Genomic DNA, 22,869 nt, shown 5'->3' on the forward strand with positions numbered 1-22,869 from the left:
AGGAATGCCCACTGCAGGCCTCTCTGTGCACCTGCTGGCATAACTTTCTTTCAGACCCGACCTCATCCCCATTTCCTCTAGGAAGCCTTCCTGGATTCACTCCCACCTACCTGGGGGTGCATATATCTTTTTGAATCAGTGTTTTTGTTTTATTTGGATAAATACCCAAGATGGAACTGCTGGATCATATGGTTGTTCTCATTTTAATTGTTTGAGGACCCTCCATACTGTTTCCCATTGTGGCTGTACCAGTCTGCATTCCCACCAATAGTGCATGAAGGTGCCCTTTTCTCCACATCCTCGTCAACATTTGTTATTTCTTGTCTTTTTGTTAATAGCCACAGGTGTGAGGTGCTTCCTCATTATGATTTTGATTTGCATTTCCCTAATGATTAGTGATACAGAGCATCTCTTTATGTGCCTGTTGGCCATCTATACATCTTTGGGAAGATGTTTATTTAGATCCCCTGCCCATTTTAATTGGATGCTTATTTATTTTTTTTTTTTGCTATAAGTTGTATAAGTTCTCCATGTATCAGCTATATGATTTGCAAATAATTTCCCCATTCAGGTGGTCACCCTTTCATTTTGTTGATGATTTCCTTTGCTGCACAGAAAAAAGACATATTTTTTTTTATTCTTCTGTAGTTTTAAAATGTCCTACACGGCAAACCCCATTTCCCCAACACACAGACACACACACAATTTCCTACATGTTTTCTAGATTTCTGTGTTGTTAATACCCGTTATATCCATAAAGGATAGACTTGTGAATTTTAGGGTAGAGTTAATGCTACTGTGGGAAAATCTAAATAAATGGGATTCAGTAAATGCCCACATGATTGAGTGAAAAGATGGGTTCATTTTCTTTGTCTTTAGTGGAATAAATGTCCCAAAGAAATGCTAGGTACATCTTTGGTAAAGAATTATTGAACTAGAGGGTCACCAAAGGCTCCTCTATTCGTTAATAAGGTCGGTTACATGAAACTAAAAATAGAAAAGTCTAGCTCATCTTTGCTTTACAGGTTTCCCACATCAAAACCCCCAAACAAGTGGATGAATTCTTTGAGATCCAAAGTTCAACAGGAACTTGGTACCAGCGCTGTCTGGTCAGAGTCAAGACCATTTTTAAGCAGGTATGATCAGGAACACGTGGTGAGTGCTGGGGGCTCTGTGGAAACCTATAACCTCAGTGGATGGAGAATCGGAGTCTTCAACACCCCCATCCACCCATGCTAGCATGCTGGGGCAGGAGAGGCCGTGCCCGGGGACCTGTGGGTCCTTGGCCATGGCCACCTCTCACTGGCTGTGAGCCCTTGAGCCACAAACTGTCTAAACCAGCGGTTCTCAACCTGTGGGTCGTGACCCCGGCGGGGTCGCCTAAAGCCATCGGAAAATACATAATGCATATCAGGTATTTACATTCCGATCATAACTGTAGCAAAATTACAGTTATGAAGTAGCTACCAAAATTATTTTTTGGTTTGGGGTCACTGCAACATGAGGAACTGTATTGTGGGGTCACGGCATTAGAAAGGTTGAGAACCACTGGTCTAAACCTTAGTTTCTTTTCTTTGCTCTTCCTTCACAAGGCAGAGGAGACCTTTGATTGTAGGTAAAATGTCCAGTCTGAGTAAACACCCTTGTCTCCGGCATCTTCTCTTTGAATGATCCGTAGGAAGAAAGGAGGGAGTGAAATAAATGTCCTCTCGAGGGTTGCTAGTGATTTCCGAGAAAGTCTTCATGAAGGGCAAGGCCAATCCTGCAGAGAAGTGGCTCCTACGGGCACATCAGCTGTTGAGCTCCGAGGGAGCTGCTGGCCAGAGCCTGCCGAGTCTGGACAACGTTGGTGCATGGTCGTTAGATGCTGGGAATATCAGCATTCCCACGGGCAGGGAGCAGAGCTCAGCAGACAAGTCTACTCATTGCCTTGAATCTCCACGTGGTGTGCTGTTGATCACATGCGTGGAATGTGGTTGTGTTCTCGGGGAAGATGTTGCAGGACTGTTACAGGGGGCGGCCAGGCAGGAAGGACAGGACAGGCTTTCCTCGCAATGGAATCGCCTCTTCCGGGGGAGGGTGGCGGCCCGCTCTCTCCTCGCCTCTTCCGGGGGACGGTGGCGGCCCGCTCTCTCCGCGGCTCTTCCCGGGGACGGTGGAGGCCCGCTCTCTCCTCGCCTCTTCCCGGGGGACGGTGGCGGCCCGCTCTCTCCGCGGCTCTTCCGGGGGACGGTGGCGGCCCGCTCTCTCCGCGGCTCTTCCCGGGGACGGTGGCGGCCCGCTCTCTCCGCGGCTCTTCCCGGGGACGGTGGCGGCCCGCTCTCTCCTCGCCTCTTCCCGGGGGACGGTGGCGGCCCGCTCTCTCCTCGCCTCTTCCGGGGGACGGTGGTGGCCCGCTCTCTCCGCGGCTCTTCCCGGGGACGGTGGCGGCCCGCTCTCTCCTCGCCTCTTCCCGGGGACGGTGGCGGCCCGCTCTCTCCGCGGCTCTTCCCGGGGACGGTGGCGGCCCGCTCTCTCCTCGCCTCTTCCGGGGGACGGTGGCGGCCCGCTCTCTCCGCGGCTCTTCCCGGGGACGGTGGTGGCCCGCTCTCTCCTCGCCTCTTCCCGGGGACGGTGGCGGCCCGCTCTCTCCTCGCCTCTTCCGGGGGACGGTGGCGGCCCGCTCCCTCCTCGCCTCTTCCGGGGGACGGTGGCGGCCCGCTCCCTCCTCGCCTCTTCCGGGGGACGGTGGCGGCCCGCTCCCTCCTCGCCTCTGCCGGGGGACGGTGGCGGCCCGCTCCCTCCTCGCCTCTTCCGGGGGACGGTGGCGGCCCGCTCCCTCCTCGCCTCTTCCGGGGGACGGTGGCGGCCCGCTCCCTCCTCGCCTCTTCCGGGGGACGGTGGCGGCCCGCTCCCTCCTCGCCTCTTCCGGGGGACGGTGGCGGCCCGCTCTCTCCGCGGCTCTTCCCGGGGACGGTGGCGGCCCGCTCTCTCCGCGGCTCTTCCGGGGGACGGTGGCGGCCCGCTCTCTCCGCGGCTCTTCCCGGGGACGGTGGCGGCCCGCTCTCTCCGCGGCTCTTCCGGGGGACGGTGGTGGCCCGCTCTCTCCCGGCTCCCCAGGCACTTCATTTGAGAACCTAGGCCGTGAGCTCTGCCGAGCCACAAGGGCCCCCCTCTGACAGCCGTTCTCTGGTGTGGACTGCAGGTCTGGGACAACGCCCTGTACTGCGTGCTGGGGCCCCACAGGATGAACACGCTGATTCTGGCCGTGGTCTGGTTTACCATGGCTTTAAGGTAAGCGCGTCCAGACGTTCGCAGGTGTCTCCACGCCTCTCACGACTGGCTTGTGAATGAAGGATTCTGATTGGTCCTCGCTTGCAGAGTCCTTATCAGGTGCTACCTACGCTTTGGGCGGCAACTCACCGCAATCCATCCTGCTGGTGTCAATAATGAGGACATTTCTTATTCTAGCACAAAAATTCCACAGGCAGGTAGGCTACAGGAGGAGTTTCAGTCCCAGGCCTGTGCTGCTCTTGCCACTGTGTTCCAAGGAGCCTCACCCTGAGCCCCCCTTTTTAAAGTTAATTAATTAATTTTAGTGAAAGGAAGAGAGATAGAGAGACAGACTCTCACACATGCCCCGACCAAGATCTACCTGGCAACTCCCATCTGGAGCCGATGCTCTGCCCATCTAGGGCCATGCTTACAACTGAACTATTTTTACTGCCTGAGGCAAAGGCTCCACAGAGCTATCCTCAGCACCCGGAGTCAGCATGCTGCAATGGAGCCATGGCTACAGGAGTGGGAGAGAAAGAGAGAGAGAGAGATAGGGAGAAAAGGGGGAGGAGGAGGTAGAGGGAATAGGGAATGTGGGAATGAGAAGCAGATGGTTACTTCTCCTGTGTGCCCTGACCAGGAGTCAAACCAGGGACTTTCACATGCAGGGTCAATGTTCTACCATTGAGCCAAATGGCCAGGGCATGAGCCTCCCTTTTTAACAGCAAGGAGAATTCTTCAGGGGATATGTGTCACACACCTCGGGCTAACCTAATCACTGGTGCAGGGGGTGGGATTTCCTAGCGACTCTGTTCTCATCTGGATTTGCCTGTGAGCTGCCGACACCATTAGCCTTCCTGAGGGTTGATGCAAAATTAAGCGCCTATTCCCGAGGAAGAAGCAAGGAGTGTGTGCTGAGTAGGCAGCCACCAGCATCCCTATGAATATTAAATATGTAGAAGAGGGAAACTGTACTAATGTGCTCTCTAATAAGGACAATTAAACATGACTGGCGATGAGCTGGCTCTTCTATCCTACAGCAGCCTCTCACCTGTCATTTCCTTCACCTCCAAATAGCATGGCCCTTCTCTCCGTGCAAGGGTTGGGGCCCGTTACAGCATCATGAGGCTGTTTAGTTGTATATAACAGTGCTTGCAATAGTTCCGGGCTCATAATAAATGCTCAATAAATTACTGTTGTTGACTAGGAACTTTTAGGAGATTTTAAGCTTCCATCTGTGATACTGCTTTGTCACCACTGCCCGTGATCAAAGACACCTTCCCTTAACCCAAACAATTAAATGAACTCTCATGACCTCTGCATATTGCCTTCTGCCTCCTCCACACAATCTTTTATGTTCCTTTTTATCATTCCAGGGTTTCTTTCTTGCAAATTTAAGCACAAACATATGCTTATTTCTTCCTCTTTTTTTTTTTTTTGTGTATTTTTCTAAATTGAGAAGTGAGGAGGCAGAGACAGATTCTTGCATGTGCCCAATGGGGATCCACCTGGCATGCCCACTAGGGGGCGATGCTTTGCCCATCTGGGGTGTTGCTCCATTGCAACCAGAGCCATTCTAGTGCCCGAGGCGAAGTCCATGGAGCCATCCTCAGCACCCAGGCCAACTTTGCTCCAATGGAGCCTTGGCTACAGGAGGGGAAGAGAGAGGTAGATAAAAAAAAAGAGGGGGGGGGAGAAGCTGATGGGTGCTTCTCCTGTTCAATTCCTGAATCGAACCCAGGACTTCTACACGCTAGGCTGATGCTCTACCACTGAACCAACTGGCTAGGGCTATTTCTTCCTCATTTTCTTATTCAAAGGAACATATTGTGGCATCTGCTTTTTATTTTTTTAAATGAGAGTAGGGAAGATACAGAGAAAGACTCCTGCATGGGCCCCGACTGGGATTCACCTGGCAGCCTCCATCTGGGGAAGATGCTCAGCCCATCTTGGGATGTTGCTCAGCAACTGAGCTATGTTTAGTGCCTGAGGCAGAGGCTTAACAGGAGCCATCCTCAGCACCCAGGGCCAACATGCTCAAATCAATCAAGCCATGGCTATGGGAGGAGAAGAGAGAAAGAGAGAGAGAGAGAAAGAGAGAAGTGGGAGGGGGGAGAAGCAAATAGTTGCCTCTTTTTTATGTCCTGACTGGGAATTGTACCTGGGACTTCAACATGTCAGGTCAACACTCTACTGCTAAGCCAACCGGCCAAGGCTGGCATCTGCTTTTTGTGCTCACTGATATATCCTGGAGATCTCTCCTACCAGTGAATGGAGATTCTCCTCACTGTTCACAGAGGCAGTGCACACGTGCACAGCACTCTATAGAACAAACCTCACTTCATTCAGCCCGGGATTTACTGCTAGACTCTTGGGGAGTTTTCCGCCCTTTACTATTGCAAGCAATGAGTGACTAAGTGTGGAGGCTACTTTGCATTGTGCAAGTTTATCAGTGGAATAGAGTCCTAGAATTGGGATTATAGAGTCGAAGGAGATAAATCCATCAGTAATTCTTTAAAGACATTGACCAATTGTCCTTCATCTGGTATTGTACGATTTTGTCCTTTTCCCAGCTTTGTTATGAGAGCGTATGTTTACCGATAGCTTCACCAACAGGGTGTTTTGGCAAACTGTGGGGTTTTGACAATCTGGTAGTTAAGAATGGTAACACGGTGTAGTTTTCATTTGCACTTTTCTTATTATGAATGGGATTGAGCAGCTTTTTTTTATATATCAGACAACCATTTTTTTTTAGCTGGTTTATCTTGAATTTACCAGGTATAAAATCATATCATCAACAAGTAGAGGTAGTTTTGCCTTTTGCTTTTATAAATTTCCATATTCTTTCTGTTACCTAACCACATTGGCTAAGACCTACAATATAGTGTTCAATAGTAGTGGTGATAATGGGTGTCCTGGTTTTGTTTCTGGCATTGGTGGGAATGTCTAATGTTTCCCCATTAAGTAAGAGTCTGCCTTTTGAACTGAGCTATGTGTTATCTTACATGTTAAAGAAGTAAGTGCCCATCGATTTCCAAACTATTGGTATTTTTTTTAAATCAGGAATGTTATTTTTTCAGCAAATGCCTTTTCCACATCGATGGAGACGGTCATGATATTTTCACTTAGATTTGTTAACAGGGTGTGTTACAGGATTAGGTTTTCTAACAAGGAACCGTATTAATACATTGGGAATGAGTGTTCTCCACACCAAATCAGGATTGCAGACTCTGATCATGAAAGCATAAAGCTGCTCCAACATTCTGTCTCCTCCGTTCCAGTTACTATGGACTGACAGTCTGGTTCCCGGATATGATCCGGTATTTCCAAGATGAAGAATACAAGTCCAAAATGAAGGTGTTTTTCGGGGAGCACGTGTACGGTGCCACCATCAACTTCACGATGGAAAATCAGCTTCACCGATACGGCAAGCTTGTGAATGACAAGTAAGTGAGAGGCCGCGGGCTCTCCCTAGGTCAGGGTGACGACAGTCCATGGGGCTGTTCTCGGAAGAGACCCTTTGGAAGGATAAGATTTCAACAGCGGTTCTCAACCTTTCTAATGCCATGACCCCGCAATACAGTTCCTCATGTGGCGGTGACCCCAAACCAAAAAAATAATTTTGGTGTCTACTTCATAACTGTAATTTTGCTACAGTTATGATTCGGGATGTAAATACCTGATACGCATTATGTATTTTCCGATGGCTTTAGGCGACCCCGCTGGGGCCGCAACCCACAGGTTGAGAACCGCTGGATTTCAATATGGTGGGGAAATGAGTTCCAAGATCATTGTGGTAGCACAACTTGTCATGGATGCTAGTGACACAGTAACTCCTCGGGTAGCTCTGTCTGTATTGTGCTGGCTGCCGGTCACCTCAAATCTCCTGACTGTAGCTGACTCATCCAAGGGTGGAGGCATTGGGGTGGGGAGGGCCAGTCAGACCGTCTTTCCTGAGACCTCACGCCTTTAACAGAGACAAGCAGGGAGCTGTGGCCTTCTAGTACTCCCACTGTGGAGGCCCCCGCACTCTTTCCTGAGACCTCACGCCTTTCACAGAGACAAGCAGGGAGCTGTGGCCTTCTAGTACTCCCACTGTGGAGGCCCCCGCACCAACCCACCGCTTGGTGGGTGAGCTTCTTTGATTTGGGACACTTTTTCAGGCCAAGGGTGGCATGTCTTATGTCATTGTTCTATCCAATATTACCTTCAAGGATTGATCAGCATGGCCTGTCTTTTTCCGGAATGGTTTTGTTTGTTTTTTTGAACAATGAGTAGAATATTAGAAAAGTTCTGTCTACATTTTTGTGGGGCTGCTTCCTCAATCTTTGTTACTCCTCTTCTTTCTATTCCTGGGACAAATGAGATGAACAGGCCAGCCCGTTGGGCTCTGAGGATGCTTACCTCTCTGGGCTGCCCTCAGAAGCCTCCCCGAAGGGGCCAGGACAGGGTTCGGTTTAACCCAGGCCACATGATTTCTCTGCCATTGTTAGTTTTGACTTGGACTCCGGCAAACTCACCAGGTCAGGCTGCGTGGTGACAACAGAAATACCAGGGACCAGGTAGTTCAGTGTCAGTGATAGAAGCTACCCTGTATTTTCCACCCCTGCATAAGAATTAACACCATGGCCCTGTCTGGTTGGCTCAGTGGTAGAGTGTCGGCCTGGTGTGTGGATGTCCCAGGTTTGATTCCCGGTCAGGGAGAAGACCATCTGCTTCTCCATTCCTCTCCTTCCCTCCCCCCTCCTCCTCCTCCTCCTCCTCCTCTTCCTCCTCCTCCTCTTTCTCCTCCTCCTCCTCCTCCTCCTCCTCCTCCTTCTCTCTCTCTCTCTCTTTCTCTCTCTCTTCCCTTCCCACAGCCATGGCTGGATTGCTTTGAGCGCATCGGCCCTGGGTGCTGAGGATGGCTCCATGGAGCCTCCGCCTCAGGCACTAAAAACAGCTTGGTTGTGAGCCTTAGCCCCAGATGGTGGTTGCTGGGTGAATCCTCGTCTGGGTACATGCAGGAGTCTATCTCTCTATCTTTTCTCCTCTCACTCAGAAAAAGAAGGAAAAAATATTAAAAGAAAAATTAACACCAAGACTTCTCTTCTCCATTTCATGGTCCACCTCCCCCACCCGAGTGAAGTGGCCCTGCCGTGACTGTCACCACCCTGGGAAAAGAGTGTCTGTCTGGGTGAAATGCAAGGAGGTGCCTCTGTAACCTAGTCCACGTGGCTCTTACACCGTAGCAGATGTTCGCTATGATTTATGATGAGAAAGGAAGTATGAAAGGAAAGGAGATTATTATTCCTACACAAATGAGACCTTGGGGAGGAAGGTTAGGACTAAGTAGCAGTGGACCTGGAATTCAGGAATTCAGATGAGTTCCCCCCCCCTTCCAAAGCTGGAAACGGGGAGAGACAGCCAGACAGACTCCTGCATGCGTCCGACCGGGATCCACCCGGCACGCCCACCAGGGGCGACGCTCTGCCCATCAGAGGGCGAAGCTCTTGCCCCTCCGGGGCGTCGCCCTGCCGCGACCAGAGCCACTCCAGCGCCTGGGCCATCCCTGCTCCAACGGAGCCCCGGCTGCGGGAGGGGAAGAGAGAAACAGAGAGGAAGGGGGGGGGGTGGAGAAGCAAATGGGTGCCTCTCCTGTGTGCCCTGGCCGGGAATCGAACCCGGGTCCCCCGCACGCCAGGCCGACGCTCCACCGCTGAGCCAACCAGCCAGGGCCCAGATGAGTTTTTTAAATGCAGGAGCTCAGTCACAAACATCTACGCATTCAGGCACCCGTGCACGCATGCGCGTTCCCCAGGGAAGCGTCAGAGCCGCCGTGCTCTGAGAGCGGCCACTCCAGGGACTGCAGCTCCAAGGTGGGGGCTCGGGATTTCTCCAGGATTCTCCCAGGATTTCTCACTCTGAGGGCGCTTCAGCAGAAGTCGAGAGACCTTATGTTGGTGTTGCCAAGGAAGAAATGTTGCCATTGCTTTAACAGAACATTCTAGGAGTGTTGAAAACCAAGAGACATTGTGGGTGTCTAGATGTTACCCATGATATGACACCATCTCTGCAGAGATGCATAGACTAAAAGAGGCCTCCTTTATGAAGTTTCCAGTGTGCAGTGATACTCTGGTGACATTGGTGATAATAATTATAGTGATGAAAAGATAGTAAGGCCAATAACGATGATGATGGCAACCAACATTACTGAGCACACCTTCAGGGTCTTGCCTAGATGATCCCATTTAATCCTCACAAAAATTCTACGAGGCAAGAAAACTACTTTCCAGGCGGGGAAACAGAAGCTTGGAGAGGTGTGTGACTTGCCCAAATCACATAGCTAATAGAAATGGAAATGTCTCTTCCACCCCAGGCGTTGGGACACTAGTCCCATACCCTTGACAACTACAACTGTTGTCTTACTAGGAAACTTTCCTTCCCCACTGAGGCCGTTTTACGCGGTATAGCGTCGGCCTGGCGTGCAGGAGTCCTGGGTTCGATTCCCGGCCAGGGCACACAGGAGAAGCGCCCATCTGCTTCTCCACCCCTCCCCCTCTCCTTCCTCTCTGTCTCTCTCTTCCCCTCCCGCAGCCAAGGCTCCATTGGAGCAGTTTGCCCGGGCGCTGAGGATGGCTCTGTGGCCTTTGCCTCAGGCGCTAGAATGGCTGATTGCGGCAGACTGACGCCCCAAGATGGGCAGAGCATCGCCCCCTGGTGGGCGTGCCAGATGGATCCCGGTTGGGCGCATGCGGGAGTCTGTCTGACTGCCTCCCTGTTTCCAGCTTCGGAAAAAAAAAAAAGGTTAATCGCAATGCCAGCGCCCTGTGATTTATAGCGGGCTGGTTTTAAGTTCTAAGACTTATCTGTGAAGTCCTTCTAACCTTTCTCAGCCTCCTGAGGCTTTTATCTTGCTCGGGTGGGAGTCAGGAGGAAGCAGCGTTGATCTTGTGCACCCAGGACGCCAGGGGACCCTGGAGTAGTTGCCAGGGGCCTGGAGATGCTTAGCTATGCCAAAGACTTGGCAGGGAGTGGTTGTAAATATTTTGTAATCACAGAAGTTTTATCACATTTCTGTATATTCAGTACATGTGGATGTTTCTCTGTAGTTATTAAAATGTAAATTCCTTCAAAAGTTGCCAAGAGTTCATTTTAAACAGATGAATGAATGACAGACAATATATATGACAATTTAACCAGTGTATTTTTTTTTAACAAGTAGATACTAAAATGACAACTACTTGAAGCCCATACTTTTTCCTCCAGCAAATTGTTGAGGGAAAAGGGTATTTTTCTACTTGAAAAATGAAGAACCTATCCAAAAAAAATAAACAAACTTGGTTTCTTTTTCTGCATTGTGCTGCCACCTGCTGGTTTTAAGCTAGAAAACACCCCATCTTTGACAACCCCAAGCCTCTTAGGAGGGTTAAATATTGATGTTCTTTTTTTTTTTTTTTTTTTTTTTGTATTTTTCTGAAGCTGGAAACGGGGAGAGACAGTCAGACAGACTCCCGCATGCTCCCGACCGGGATCCACCCGGCACGCCTACCAGGGGCGACGCTCTGCCCACCAGGGGGCGATGCTCTGCCCATCCTGGGCGTCGCCATGTTGCGACCAGAGCCACTCTAGCGCCTGAGGCAGAGGCCAAGGAGCCATCCCCAGCGCCCGGGCCATCTTTGTTCCAATGGAGCCTTGGCTGCGGGAGGGGAAGAGAGAGACAGAGAGGAAGGAGGGGGTGGGGATGGAGAAGCAAATGGGCGCTTCTCCTATGTGCCCTGGCCGGGAATCGAACCTGGGTCCCCCGCACGCCAGGCCGACGCTCTACCCCTGAGCCAACAAGCCAGGGCCTTGATGTTCTTTAGGGTGTTTTTTCCCTTGGTTACCAGTATTCTTTTAAAAATTTTATTCACACTTTGCTGATTTAAAATTTAGATAAAATTATTTACTTTATTGACTCTTGCACTTGGGGGAAAATGCCTTGTGTAAAAAGGGCTTCAGACTTTACCCAGAAATTTATTTTATTATTATTTTTTTTTTTCATTTTTCCGAAGCTGGAAACCGGGAGGCAGTCAGACAGACTCCCGCATGCGCCCAACTGGGATCCACCCGGCATGCCCACCAGGGGGCGATGCTCTGCCCCTCTGGGGCCTCGCTCTGTTGCATCCAGAGCCATTCTAGCGCCTGAGGCAGAGGCCACAGAGCCATCCCCAGCGCCCGGGCCATCTTTGCTCCAATGGAGCCTCGGCTGCGGGAGGGGAAGAGAGAGACAGAGAGGAAGGAGAGGGGGAGGGGTGGAGAAGCAGATGGGCACTTTTCCTGTGTGCCCTGGCCAGGAATCGAGCCCGGGACTCCTGCACACCAGGCCGACGCTTTACCGCTGAGCCAACCGGCCAGGGCCCTACCCAGAAATTTTTGTCAATAAAACAGAATCCTGTTAGAAACCTGCATGGCAGCCTCCTGTGAGACCCAGGAAGGAACAGGATGCACAGATGAGTCGCCCTGCTCCTGGCACTGTCTGCAGCCTCTGGGGCCTCGCACACGAGCAGCTGGCTCTGAGTTCCCGTCCTACTTTTGCTTCAGAGCTCTGAGTGTTTAGAAAATGCCAGGAAGACAAATGAAAAATTTACATTTTAAACCCTGAACCAAAATGTCGGGCCATCCTTTTTACATACTCCACAACTAGTTTTTTTAATTTTTTTATCGTTAATTAAAAACAGGATAGCTTTCTATCCCAGAGCATGTATTAACTAAGTAATTAATTAAGTTTTCCTCTCCTTTTAGGAAGAAATTTCTGCTTGACAGAGCTCATTACTGTGAGGGTTAGGATGGGAGTAAGGGGGTCATCAGATTTAAACCTCCCTGATTCCTGTTTGTGATAGCTCGCAACCAAGGAAGTAATGTCATAATCCTGAGTTCCCCACCTACCTGAAAGGGAAGTTGCTGCTTGCACTCAGGGTTAGAAGCTCAAATGACAATAAGCCATCTCCCAGTCCTGGGGGCTGGAGGTCCAAGATGAAGGTATCTCTGTTGCCTTCTTTATAAAGGCACTAATTCCATTCATCAGGGCTCCACCCTCATAACCTAATCACCTCCCAGAGGCTCCACCCCCTAACACCATCCCATTGGGGATTAGATTTCAACATCTGAATGTTGGACGGTTTATAGCACAGGCATTATTTAAAATTTTGAACAGGAAGCAATTGTCAATGATGTGTTTGACAATTTTCTGACAGTGGTTTGTTTTCTTAAAATAAACTTTTAAGTTTAGAACAGTTTCAGAGTCACAGAAAAATTGCAAAGATGGTGGAAAAAATTTCTTTTTTTTTTTTTGTATTTTTCTGAAGCTGGAAACGGGGAGAGACAGTCAGACAGACTCCTGCATGCGCCGGACCAGGATCCACCCAGCACGCCCACCAGGGGGTGACGCTCTGCCCACCAGGGGGCGATGCTCTTGTTGCAACCAGAGCCACTCTAGCGCCTGGGGCAGAGGCCAAGGAGCCATCCCCAGCGCCCGGGCCATCTTTGCTCCAATGGAGCCTTGGCTGCGGGAGGGGAAGAGAGAGACAGAGAGGAAGGAGGGGGCGGGTGGAGAAGCAAATGGGCGCTTCTCCTGTGTGCCCTGGCCGGGAACTGAACCCCGGTCCCCCGCACGCCAGGCCGACGCTCTACTGCTGAGCCAACCGGCCAGGGCCTTTTTTTTTTTTTTTTTTTTTTTTTTTTTTTTTTAGAGAGGAGAGAGAGAGGGAGAGAGAGAGAGAGAGAGAAGGGGGGAGGAGCTGGAAGCATCAACTCCCATATGTGCCTTGACCAGGCAAGCCCAGGGTTTCGAACCGGCGACTTCAGCATTTCCAGGTTGACGCTTTATCCACTGCGCCACCACTGGTCAGGAGGAAAAAATTTCTATATACCGCACTTCTAGTTTTTTTTTAATCATTAGCATCTTATATTATTTGTTACAATTAATTTACCAATGATACATTACTATTAACTACAGTCCATGCTGTATTCAGGTGTCTTTAGTTTTTTGATTTTTGTTTTTTAGTGAGAAGAGGGGAGGCAGAGAGAGACTCCCGCATGCGCTGGATCCACCCAGAAAGCCCACTAGGGGGTGATGCTCTGCCTATCTGAAGCCCTTGCTCAATTGCAACCAGAGCCATTTTGTTAGTGCCAGAGGTGGAGGCCATAGAGCCACCCTCAGCGCCCGGGGTCAACTTGCTCCAATGGAGCCATGACAGCAGGAGGGGAGGGGAAGAGAGAGAGAGAGAGAGGGAGAGAGAGAGAGAGAGAGAGAGAGAAGCAAAAGGGGAAGAGGCAGAGAAGCAGATGGGTGCTTCTTCTATGTGCCCTGACCGGGAATCGAACCCAGGACGTCCACAGGCCAGGCCGATGCTCTACTGCTGAGCTAACAGGCCAGGGCCCGGGTGTCTTTAGTTTTTACCCAGTGTTTTTTCGCTGTCTCAGGATCCTGTGTAGGTACCATGTCACATGTGGCAGTCACATCTCCTTAGACTCCTCTTGGCTGTAACAGTCTGTAGCTTCATTTTAAATTTTACTTTATGGAATCCTTTTTTGTGCATATTTGTTTTCCCTTTTTTTTCCAAGTGAGAGGAGGGGAGGTAGAGGGACAGATTCCCATATGTGCCCCAACAGATATCTAGCCAGCAACCCCCATCTAGGGCGATGCTCTGCCCATCTTGGGCTAATGCTCACACCAAGCTATTTTTAGCACCTGAGGTGGAGACTCCATGGAGCCATCCTCAGTGCCCAGGGCCGAAGCTCTAGAACCAATTGAGCCATGGTGTGGGAGAGGTAGAGAGTGAGTGAGAGAGAAGGGGGAGCGGGAGGGGTGGAGAAGCAGATGGTTGCTTCTCCTGTGTGCCCTACTAGAAATTGAACCCAGGACATCCATACGCCATGCTGATGCTTTACCACTGAACCAACCAGCCAGAGCCACTATTTTATTTTTTTTTAATGTCTAGTTTGTCACTTTTTCTTTTAAGATTTGTTCCTTTTGGCTCTTAGCTTAGAAACCCTTCACATTTGAAGTCATAAAGTCATTTTCTATTTTTTTAAATCTCAGTTTTAAAGTTTGCCTTTTCACATTTAGGTCCTTGATTTTTCATAGTCTCTGTATACAAGAGAGGAACTAACTTCATACCCCCCCCCTTGCCTCCCTCTCCCATACCTATAGCTCATTGTCTCCGTGACATTTATGAAATTGCCCGTCTCTTCCCTAATGATATGTAATAACACTTTTATCATATGTCAGATTTCTTTCCGTGGATGATTGTGTTTCCGTGCCCTCTGGTCTGGTCCCATGGCTCTGTTTGTCTTGTCTTTTACCAAAACCACATCAACTTAATTGCCATAACTCTGTTGTTGAGTTGTGTTTCCAGGAGTATTCGGTTCCTCTACCGAGTCATTAACATTTTCCTTGGCTAGTTTGGCCCAGTGCTCTTCCCCATGGATTTCAGGATCAAGTTCTAAGATTCCATTAAAACCAGCTGGTTGGCATTTTGATTTGCATTTACATAGACGGTCTGGATTCATTTGGGGACATCTTTACGCTATAGAACCTTCCAGTCATTGACTATTGTATTTCTCACTACTTGGTCAATTTTATCTCTTCCTTTCTTAGCCTCACAAATTTATTCTTTTCACTTCTTGTTGTATCGCCTTGTATATGACAAGTTCAGTGACGGATAGAAGCCATACTAATGGGTATTCTGAATTCAGTGGGGCTTTTGGTGTTTTGCCTTTAAAGTATAATATTTACTCTTTGTTTTTGGTTGATATCCTTTATAAAGTTAAGGGAATTATCATTTATTTTTGTCCTGCAGGTGAAATCATCTGGTAAAGTTTTTTCCCAACTGGATCACAAGTGCTTGTTCTGAAGTGACTTTATAGCATCCCAGCATGCCTCCATCTTGATAATTATCCCTAAATTTTCATTGTTGCTTTTCTTATTTACTTCTTTACTTAGACTGAGTTTCTTTTTTTTTTTTTTTTTTTGTATTTTTTTGAAGCTGGAAACGGGGAGAGACAGTCAGACAGACTCTCGCATGCGCCCGACCGGGATCCACCCGGCACGCCCACCAGGGGCGACGCTCTGCCCACCAGGGGGCGATGCTCTGCCCCTCTGGAGCGTCGCTCTGTTGTGACCAGAGCCACTCTAGCGCCTGAGGCAGAGGCCAAGGAGCCATCCCCAGCGCCCGGGCCATCTTTGCTCCAATGGAGCCTCGCTGCAGGAGGGGAAGAGAGAGACAGAGAGGAAGGAGAGGGGGAGGGGGTGGAGAAGCAGATGGGTGCTTCTCCTGTGTGCCCTGGCTGGGAATTGAACCCGGGACTTCTGCACGCCAGGCCGACGCTCCACCACTGAGCCAACCGGCCAGGGCCTAGACTGAGTTTCTTGAAAACGATGCCATCACATCTAAAACGTGGCAACTACATAGATATGACTTTTGGCAAAGTTTAGAACAGATCATTTGACTAAGCGCTGGGCCTGAGGGAAGCAGAAACAGTGTTTATGATCATATTTGCGTCGTCGACTCTGGAATGCCAGTGTCTTCTGCTTCTTTACAGGGAAATCTCCATGTGCTGCTTTTGTTGACTTTTCCTCCAGCCGTTGACATCTCCTGAATGAAAATTCTTAGACCAGTTCAGTATACAATTGAGAGATTGGGAAAAGATGATTTATATGGAGACTCATGTAATATTCTCTGTCCCTTTCTCCTTTTATCTCTGTCTCTGTAACTTTGGATTTTTTTTTTTTGACAGAGACAGAGAGAGAGAGTCAGAGAGAAGAACAGATAGGGACAGACAGATGGGAAGGGAGAGAGATGAGAAGCATCAAATTTTCACTGCAGCTCCTTAGTTTGTTCATTGATTGCTTTTTCATATGTGCCCTGACTGGGGGGCTACAGCAGAACGAGTGACCCCTTGCTCAAGGCAGCAACCTTGGGCTCAAGTCAGCAACCTGGGCTTAAGCCAGTGGCCTTGGGCTTCAAGTCAGTGACCATGGGGTCATGTCTGTGATCCCACGCTCAAGCTGGTGACCTCGGGGTCTCGAACCTGGGTCCTCCGCATCCCAGTCTGATGCTCTATCCACGGCGCCACTGCCTGGTCAGGCTGTAACTTTGGCTTTTTATAGCTCAACTTGTAGAAACATTGTGCAGTCTATCTGCATCAAGCCCGTTATGATTTATGATGCTGCTCTCTGTCCACTTTTGCCAGAACATGGAAATATCACTGAAAGCCACATCAGCAGCCTATTGCACTATTAAAAGAGAAGGATATATTAAAATTAAAGACCTGAGACATCTCTAGGAATAGCTTTCCCGAGTAAACACGCCCAGCATTCAAATTACGTTTATTTTGAAATCAGAGGCATTTTCCTCTAACTAAAAGCTTACCAATTGGTTTTTCCTTGGAAATTTGAAGAGTTCAGAGATAGCTTTGGGAAGTCTGTGGTTAAGTTTCTGTAGTAAATTTGACCTTAAGAATAATTATCTGATATAATTTGGATCAATGGCTCTCATATTTTAAAAAAATCAATTCCATTGATTTGAGAGAGAGAGAGAGAGAGAGAGAGAGAGAGAGAAGCATCAGCTCCTTGTTTCACTTAGTTGTTCCATTTAGTCATGTACTCATTGATGCTTTTCATACGTGCCCTGACTGAGGTTGAATTGGTGGCCTCTGGCATACCAGGTTGATGCTTTATCCACTGAACCACCTAGCCAGGGCTAACTCATCTTTTTTGAAGTATAATAGACTGGTATCAGACCCTGGGGATTATATCATTACAGGAAACCGCATCTTTCAAAATAGCCTCTCATGTTATTTTGGTGCAAGTTGTTCAGGGACCTCTCTTTGAGGAGTGCTTGCCTGGGTCCCCTTACTGGGTGGGAGGTCTCCTTGCAGAAGCGACGGATAGGTGGCTGTAGGTCAGGGTTCTGAGCAGACTACAGCATAGCATGAAGGCTAAGGGGCATGGGCCATTATATACGGTCACAGATTGAATTACCTAGTGGCCCTAAAAGGGAACAATGACCTTCAGCAGCCTGAGCTACTTCTATCACAATGATTCTCCCTGAAGTATAGTTGTCTGTTTGCTTTATCTTTTCCCCAATTAGACTGGAGGGCAGGGACCATGTCTTCCTCTCTCCACTCTTAGCACCTAGCACCATGCGCAGTAAGCGTTCGCTGCAGACTGGATGTGCAAATCAGCAAATAGACAAGTGATCATTCATGGTGTAAATGAATGGATTATAATTCTTCGTGTATGAAAACATTTCCAAATGTTTCAAGATGATAAGTTTGACCAAGCCTAGAAAATATAACCTCCAGAAGGGGATGTTCATGTATGTCAGCACATGGGGTTTTTTTGTTTTTGTTTTTTACAGAGACAGAGAAAAAGTCAGAGAGAGGGATAGATAGGGACAGACAGACAGGAACGGAGAGAGATGAGAAGCATCAATCATCAGTTTTTCGTTGCGACACCTTAATTGTTCATTGATTGCTTTCTCATATGTGCCTTGACCGTGGGCCTTCAGCAGACCGAATAACCCCTTGCTCAAGCCAGCAACCTTGGGTCCAAGCTGGTGAGCTTTGCTCAAACCAGATGAGCCCGCGCTCAAGCTGGCGACCTCAGGGTCTTGAACCTGGGTCCTCCGCATCCCAGTCCTACGCTTTATCCACTGTGCCACAGCCTGGTCAGGCACATGTTTTTAAATGTAATATTGTTCTTTTCTATTAAGTTTACATAGGAATTTGAATAGCACAGTGGCTCCCAAATGTGGCTATACCTCCTAATCACCTAGGTGCCCTCCTTATTAAATGTTTTATGTTTAAATGAAAAAGTAATATACACATTAAGTGTATATTGGTACTAAGGAAACATTAAGTTAATTTTATTCCCAACCCCATTGCATGTCCCCAGGGTTATGACACCTACCAGTTTCTTGTATGACTTCCCAGATACATTTTATTACATTCTATGCATTCGGAGGCATGTGTATCATATCCTTTCTTACATAAAAAGTCAGATGCTGTGGACACTTTTATTGCATTTGGAATTTTTTGGTTAATAATGTATCTTGAAGATTGTTCTACATTAAGACATATTGATCTACCTAATAACTGTAATGGCCATGTGGTATTCTATGGTATGGTATCTGTCTGTCTATCAACCTACCTTCCTGCCTCCTTCCTATCGTCTATCTAATAGTCACTTGAAAAACATTGATTTTAGAGAAAGGGGAGAGAGATAGAGAGAAGGGTTGGGGAGAAACAGGAGCATCAACTTGTAGTAGTTGCTTCCTCCATATGCCTAGACCGGGGAAGCCCGGGGTTTCAGAGCAGTGACCTCAGCATTCCAGGTGGATGCTTTATCCACTGGAACATCATAGGTCAGGCAGTCACTTCTTGTTACAAAAAATGTTGCACTGAACATCATCAGCAAATGTATCTCTTTGAATGCATGAGCAAGTCCACCAGGGTAAATTCTTAGAGGCGGTTATTCCTACGTCAAAGGGATTGCGCATGACTTGTTTTGCAAAACTGCATTCCAAACAGGCTGCACCAATTAAATTATATTCTGTTAACAATATGAACAAAATACCTGTTTCCCCACATTTTTGTGGCGGCAATTTTAAAAAGGAAGATTTTCACAAATCTATTGCTTTTAAACCCACTAAGACCGGCTGAGCAGCCTGCATGTCTTTAAAGCCTCTCATAAAGTGATGCCATCGATGTGGTCACTGCTCACTAGTCACATCTCTGTGACTCCAACGCGGAAGGTCCGTGAGCCTGCACCTGGGACCCAGCAGGCTGGTGCACAGTCCCTCGTATGTACCTGCACGGGACACCAGCTTCCACCCTCCACCTTCCTGAAGCTCTTCTCATTTGTAAAACAGCAGCTAAGAAATGGGGAACTGGTTCAGGGTGAAAATAATATCTCAGCACCTTTTGGTGTGTAGTTCTGTTTTTTCTGCCTTTCTGCGTTTTTCAGTTGCCTTCACGCCTCCCCTTTTCCTGGATGAAGGACTCAGGAACAAAATGTCTTCCCCACAGGTTCACAAAGATGTACTTTAAACACGTGCTCTTTGAAGACACGTTCTTCGATGAGTGCTATTTTGAAGACGTTACCTCCACGGACACCTATTTCAAAAACTGCACCATCGAATCTACCATCTTTTACAACACAGGTCAGCACATGGGCAGAGTGGGGAGGCGGTCACGGGGTTGGACTAGTCTTTTCGAAGGACCAAAACAGTTATGAGCTTTAGGAGCAGTAATGTCGTCCCAGATGTGAGTGCTGAATCATAGGAAGGAGGACTTGCAGATGGGTTGCACAGTCTTTTATTTATTTATTCATTCATTCATTCATTCATTCATTTATATTTTTCTGAAGTGAGAAGCAGGGAGGCAGAGACAGACTCCCGCATGCGCCCTACTGGGATCCACCCGGCATGCCCACCATGGAGCGATGCTCTGCCCATCTGGGGTGTTGCTCCATTGCAACCAGAGCCATTCTAGCACCTGAGGCAGAGGCCATCGAGCCATCCTTAGCGCCCAGGCCAACTTTGCTCCAATGGAGCCTTGGCTGCGAGAGTGGAAGAGAGAGATAGAAAGGAGAATGGGAAGGGTGGAGAAGCAGATGGGTGCTTCTCCTGTGTGCCCTGACTGGTAATCAAACCCAGGACATCCACATGCCAGGCTGACACTCTGCCACTGAGCCAACTGGCCAGGGCCAAGCACAGTCTTTACTAAAGCATTTAAATTGTCTGCACCCCAGTTTTTATCACATGTAAAAGAATTAAAAGCTCTGGTGAGTGTTCCGATTTCAGTGGGGCTGTTGCTCTATATATGCTCGTGGTTGTGGGTAGGAACAAAGTATGACACAGATAACAATATGATTCCAGGAGGACTGTGTTTTGCCCACAAAGTGCATTCTTGGAATCCTTGCCTCGTTTGAAACTTGCAAAATTCAAGACTTGTGGTATCGTGACAGTCAAGGGAAAGATAAACTTGTATTTTTCCCAAGCTTTCTGCATGAAGTAAAATGATAAGGATATTTTAAAATCACATCATTTGAAATTTCTATGATTAAAAAAAATCATGCCTGACCAGGTAGTGGCGCAGTGGATAGAGCGTCGCACTGGGACGCAGAGGACCCAGGTTCGAGACCCTGAGGTCGCCGGCTTCAGTGCAGGCAGATCTGGTTTGAGCAAGGCTCCCCAGCTTGAGCCCAAGGTCATTGGCTTGAGCAAGGGGTCACTCGGTCTGCTGTAGCCCCCAGTCAAGGCACATATGAGAAAGCAATTAATGAACAACTAAGGTGCCGCAATGAAGAACTGATGCTTCTCATCTCTCTCCCTTCCTGTCTGTCTGTCCCTATCTGTCCCTCTCTCTGACTCTCTCTGTCTCTGTCACACACACACACACAAAATCACTAAATTCCCCCAGTTCCTCACTCCTTGTTTTTACTGTTCTCGGTGTATGTTAATAACACAGCAGGTGGAATTGGGCTCGAAGGACACTACCTGAGCGGCACCAGGTGTTTTACCTACATTATCCCAAGGGAGAAATGTCCTATTAGCCAGTGATCCCCAACCCCCGGGCCATAGACCGGTACTGGGCCGTGGGCCATTTGGTACCGGTCCTCAGAGAAAGAATAAATAACTTACATTATTTCCGTTTTATTTCTATTTAAATCTGGACAATGTTTTATTTTTAAAAAATGACCAGATTTCCCTCTGTTAAATCCGTCTAAGACTCACTCTTGGACGCTTGTCTTGGTCACATGATACATTTATCCGCCCCACCCTAAAGGCCGGTCCGTGAAAATATTTTCTGACATTAAACCAGTCCGTGGCCCAAAAAAGGTTGGGGACCACTGCTATTAGCTCCACCTTATAGCTAAGGAAACCGAGGCTTAAGTTACTAGCGCAGGGCCGCAGCGTGCAAGTGGATGGAGCTTGGAATCCTTTCTCCGCTGTTTGGCTGGGAAGTCTGGGATCTTTCTGCTGAACTCCTTGCATCACGTCCAGATCACTGCTTTGTCTCTGGCATCGGCACCGAGGGACAGTCATGTGAGAATGTCCTTCCGTCCACGCTGTCAGCCTCCAAACGTTCAATAGGTTGTCTCCCAATACCCCTGTCTCTAATAATCTAGGATGGGACTTACCTTCCTAAATGACTTTTTAAAGCCTGAACTTCAATAGTAATAATAATAATAATAATAATAATAATAATAATAAGTTCTAGGCATTCCTATTTGTTAGTAAAACCTGGCATATTTATTCTTCTTTCAAGTTTTTTTTTATTTTTATTAATTTACTTTTTTTTCTTTAGATTTTATTTATTCATTTTTATTAGAGAGAGAGGGGGGAGAGAGAGAGAGAAGGAGAGATAGAGAGAGAACAGGGGGAGGAGCAGGAAGCATCAACTCCCATATGTGCCTTGACCAGGCAAGCCCAGGGTTTTGAACCGGCGACCTCAGCATTTCCAGGTCGACGCTTTATCCACTGCGCCACCACAGGTCAGGCCCGGTTTGCATACTTTTGACACAGGGATTTCTGCAGACTCTCGCAGTCACGAGACGTCAAAGCTGGGAAGCGGCGGAGACAATAGGGCCCTCCTCCTTGGAGACAATAGGGTCCTCCTCTAATTCTGTAGGTGGAGGTTCAGGGAGGGTAAAGAGGTGCAGTAGCACCAGAGTCAGGTCCCCAAACCCAGGTTTCCTGAGGGCTGGTGTTAGAAGGTGTCAGAGACGTGGGGACGTGGGAACTGATTTCAAAGCAAATGACTTTTTATTTTATTTTATTTTTTTAGCCAGAGAAAGAGAGAGACAGGAAGAGAGAGAGAGACAGACAGACAGGAAGGGAGAGCAATGAGAAGCATCAGCTCATACTTGCAGCACCTTAGTTGTTCATTGATTGCTTTCTCATGTGTGCCTTGACCTGGGTGGGCGGGGGGGGGGGGGGCTCCAGCCGAGCCAATGACCCCTTGTTCAAGCCAGCGACTTTGGGCTTTAAGCCAGTGACCTTTGGGCTTAAGCCTGCGACCATGGAATCATTCTGATGATCCCACGCTCAAGCTGGTGACCCCACACTCAAGTAGGGAAGCTCACCCTCAAGCAAGCTGGCGATGTCAGGGTTTTGAACCTGGGACCTCAGCATGCCAGGTCCACTACACTACCACCGGTCAGGTGGCTATTTTTTTCAAGACTTTTTTTTTTAAGAGACATTTTGGCCCTGGCCGGTTGGCTCAGCGGTAGAGCGTCGGCCTAGCGTGCGGAGGACCCGGGTTCGATTCCCGGCCAGGGCACACAGGAGAAGCGCCCATTTGCTTCTCCACCCCTCCGCCGCGCTTTCCTCTCTGTCTCTCTCTTCCCCTCCCGCAGCCAAGGCTCCATTGGAGCAAAGATGGCCCGGGCGCTGGGGATGGCTCTGTGGCCTCTGCCCCAGGCGCTAGAGTGGCTCTGGTCGCAACATGGCGACGCCCAGGATGGGCAGAGCATCGCCCCCTGGTGGGCAGAGCGCCGCCCCATGGTGGGCGTGCCGGGTGGATCCCGGTCGGGCGCATGCGGGAGTCTGTCTGACTGTCTCTCCCTGTTTCCAGCTTCAGAAA

General features: G+C 48.7%; 1 protein-coding gene across 8 annotated transcripts in view; it reads left to right on the top strand.

Annotated features, from left to right (window-relative positions):
* Window positions 1–22,869, top strand: part of SV2B (synaptic vesicle glycoprotein 2B) — a 139,809-nt gene that overhangs the window by 103,356 nt on the left and 13,584 nt on the right. For all 8 annotated transcript variants that reach the window (XM_066354713.1, XM_066354714.1, XM_066354711.1 and 5 more), the window contains 4 exons: window positions 1,026–1,136; window positions 3,185–3,273; window positions 6,537–6,701; window positions 19,309–19,442. In XM_066354713.1, the coding sequence (XP_066210810.1) occupies window positions 1,026–1,136; window positions 3,185–3,273; window positions 6,537–6,701; window positions 19,309–19,442 (499 nt within the window). The remainder of the gene's footprint in view (window positions 1–1,025; window positions 1,137–3,184; window positions 3,274–6,536; window positions 6,702–19,308; window positions 19,443–22,869) is intronic.

The sequence above is a fragment of the Saccopteryx leptura genome, chromosome 13 (assembly GCF_036850995.1).
Source record: "Saccopteryx leptura isolate mSacLep1 chromosome 13, mSacLep1_pri_phased_curated, whole genome shotgun sequence".
NCBI lineage: Eukaryota > Metazoa > Chordata > Mammalia > Chiroptera > Emballonuridae > Saccopteryx > Saccopteryx leptura.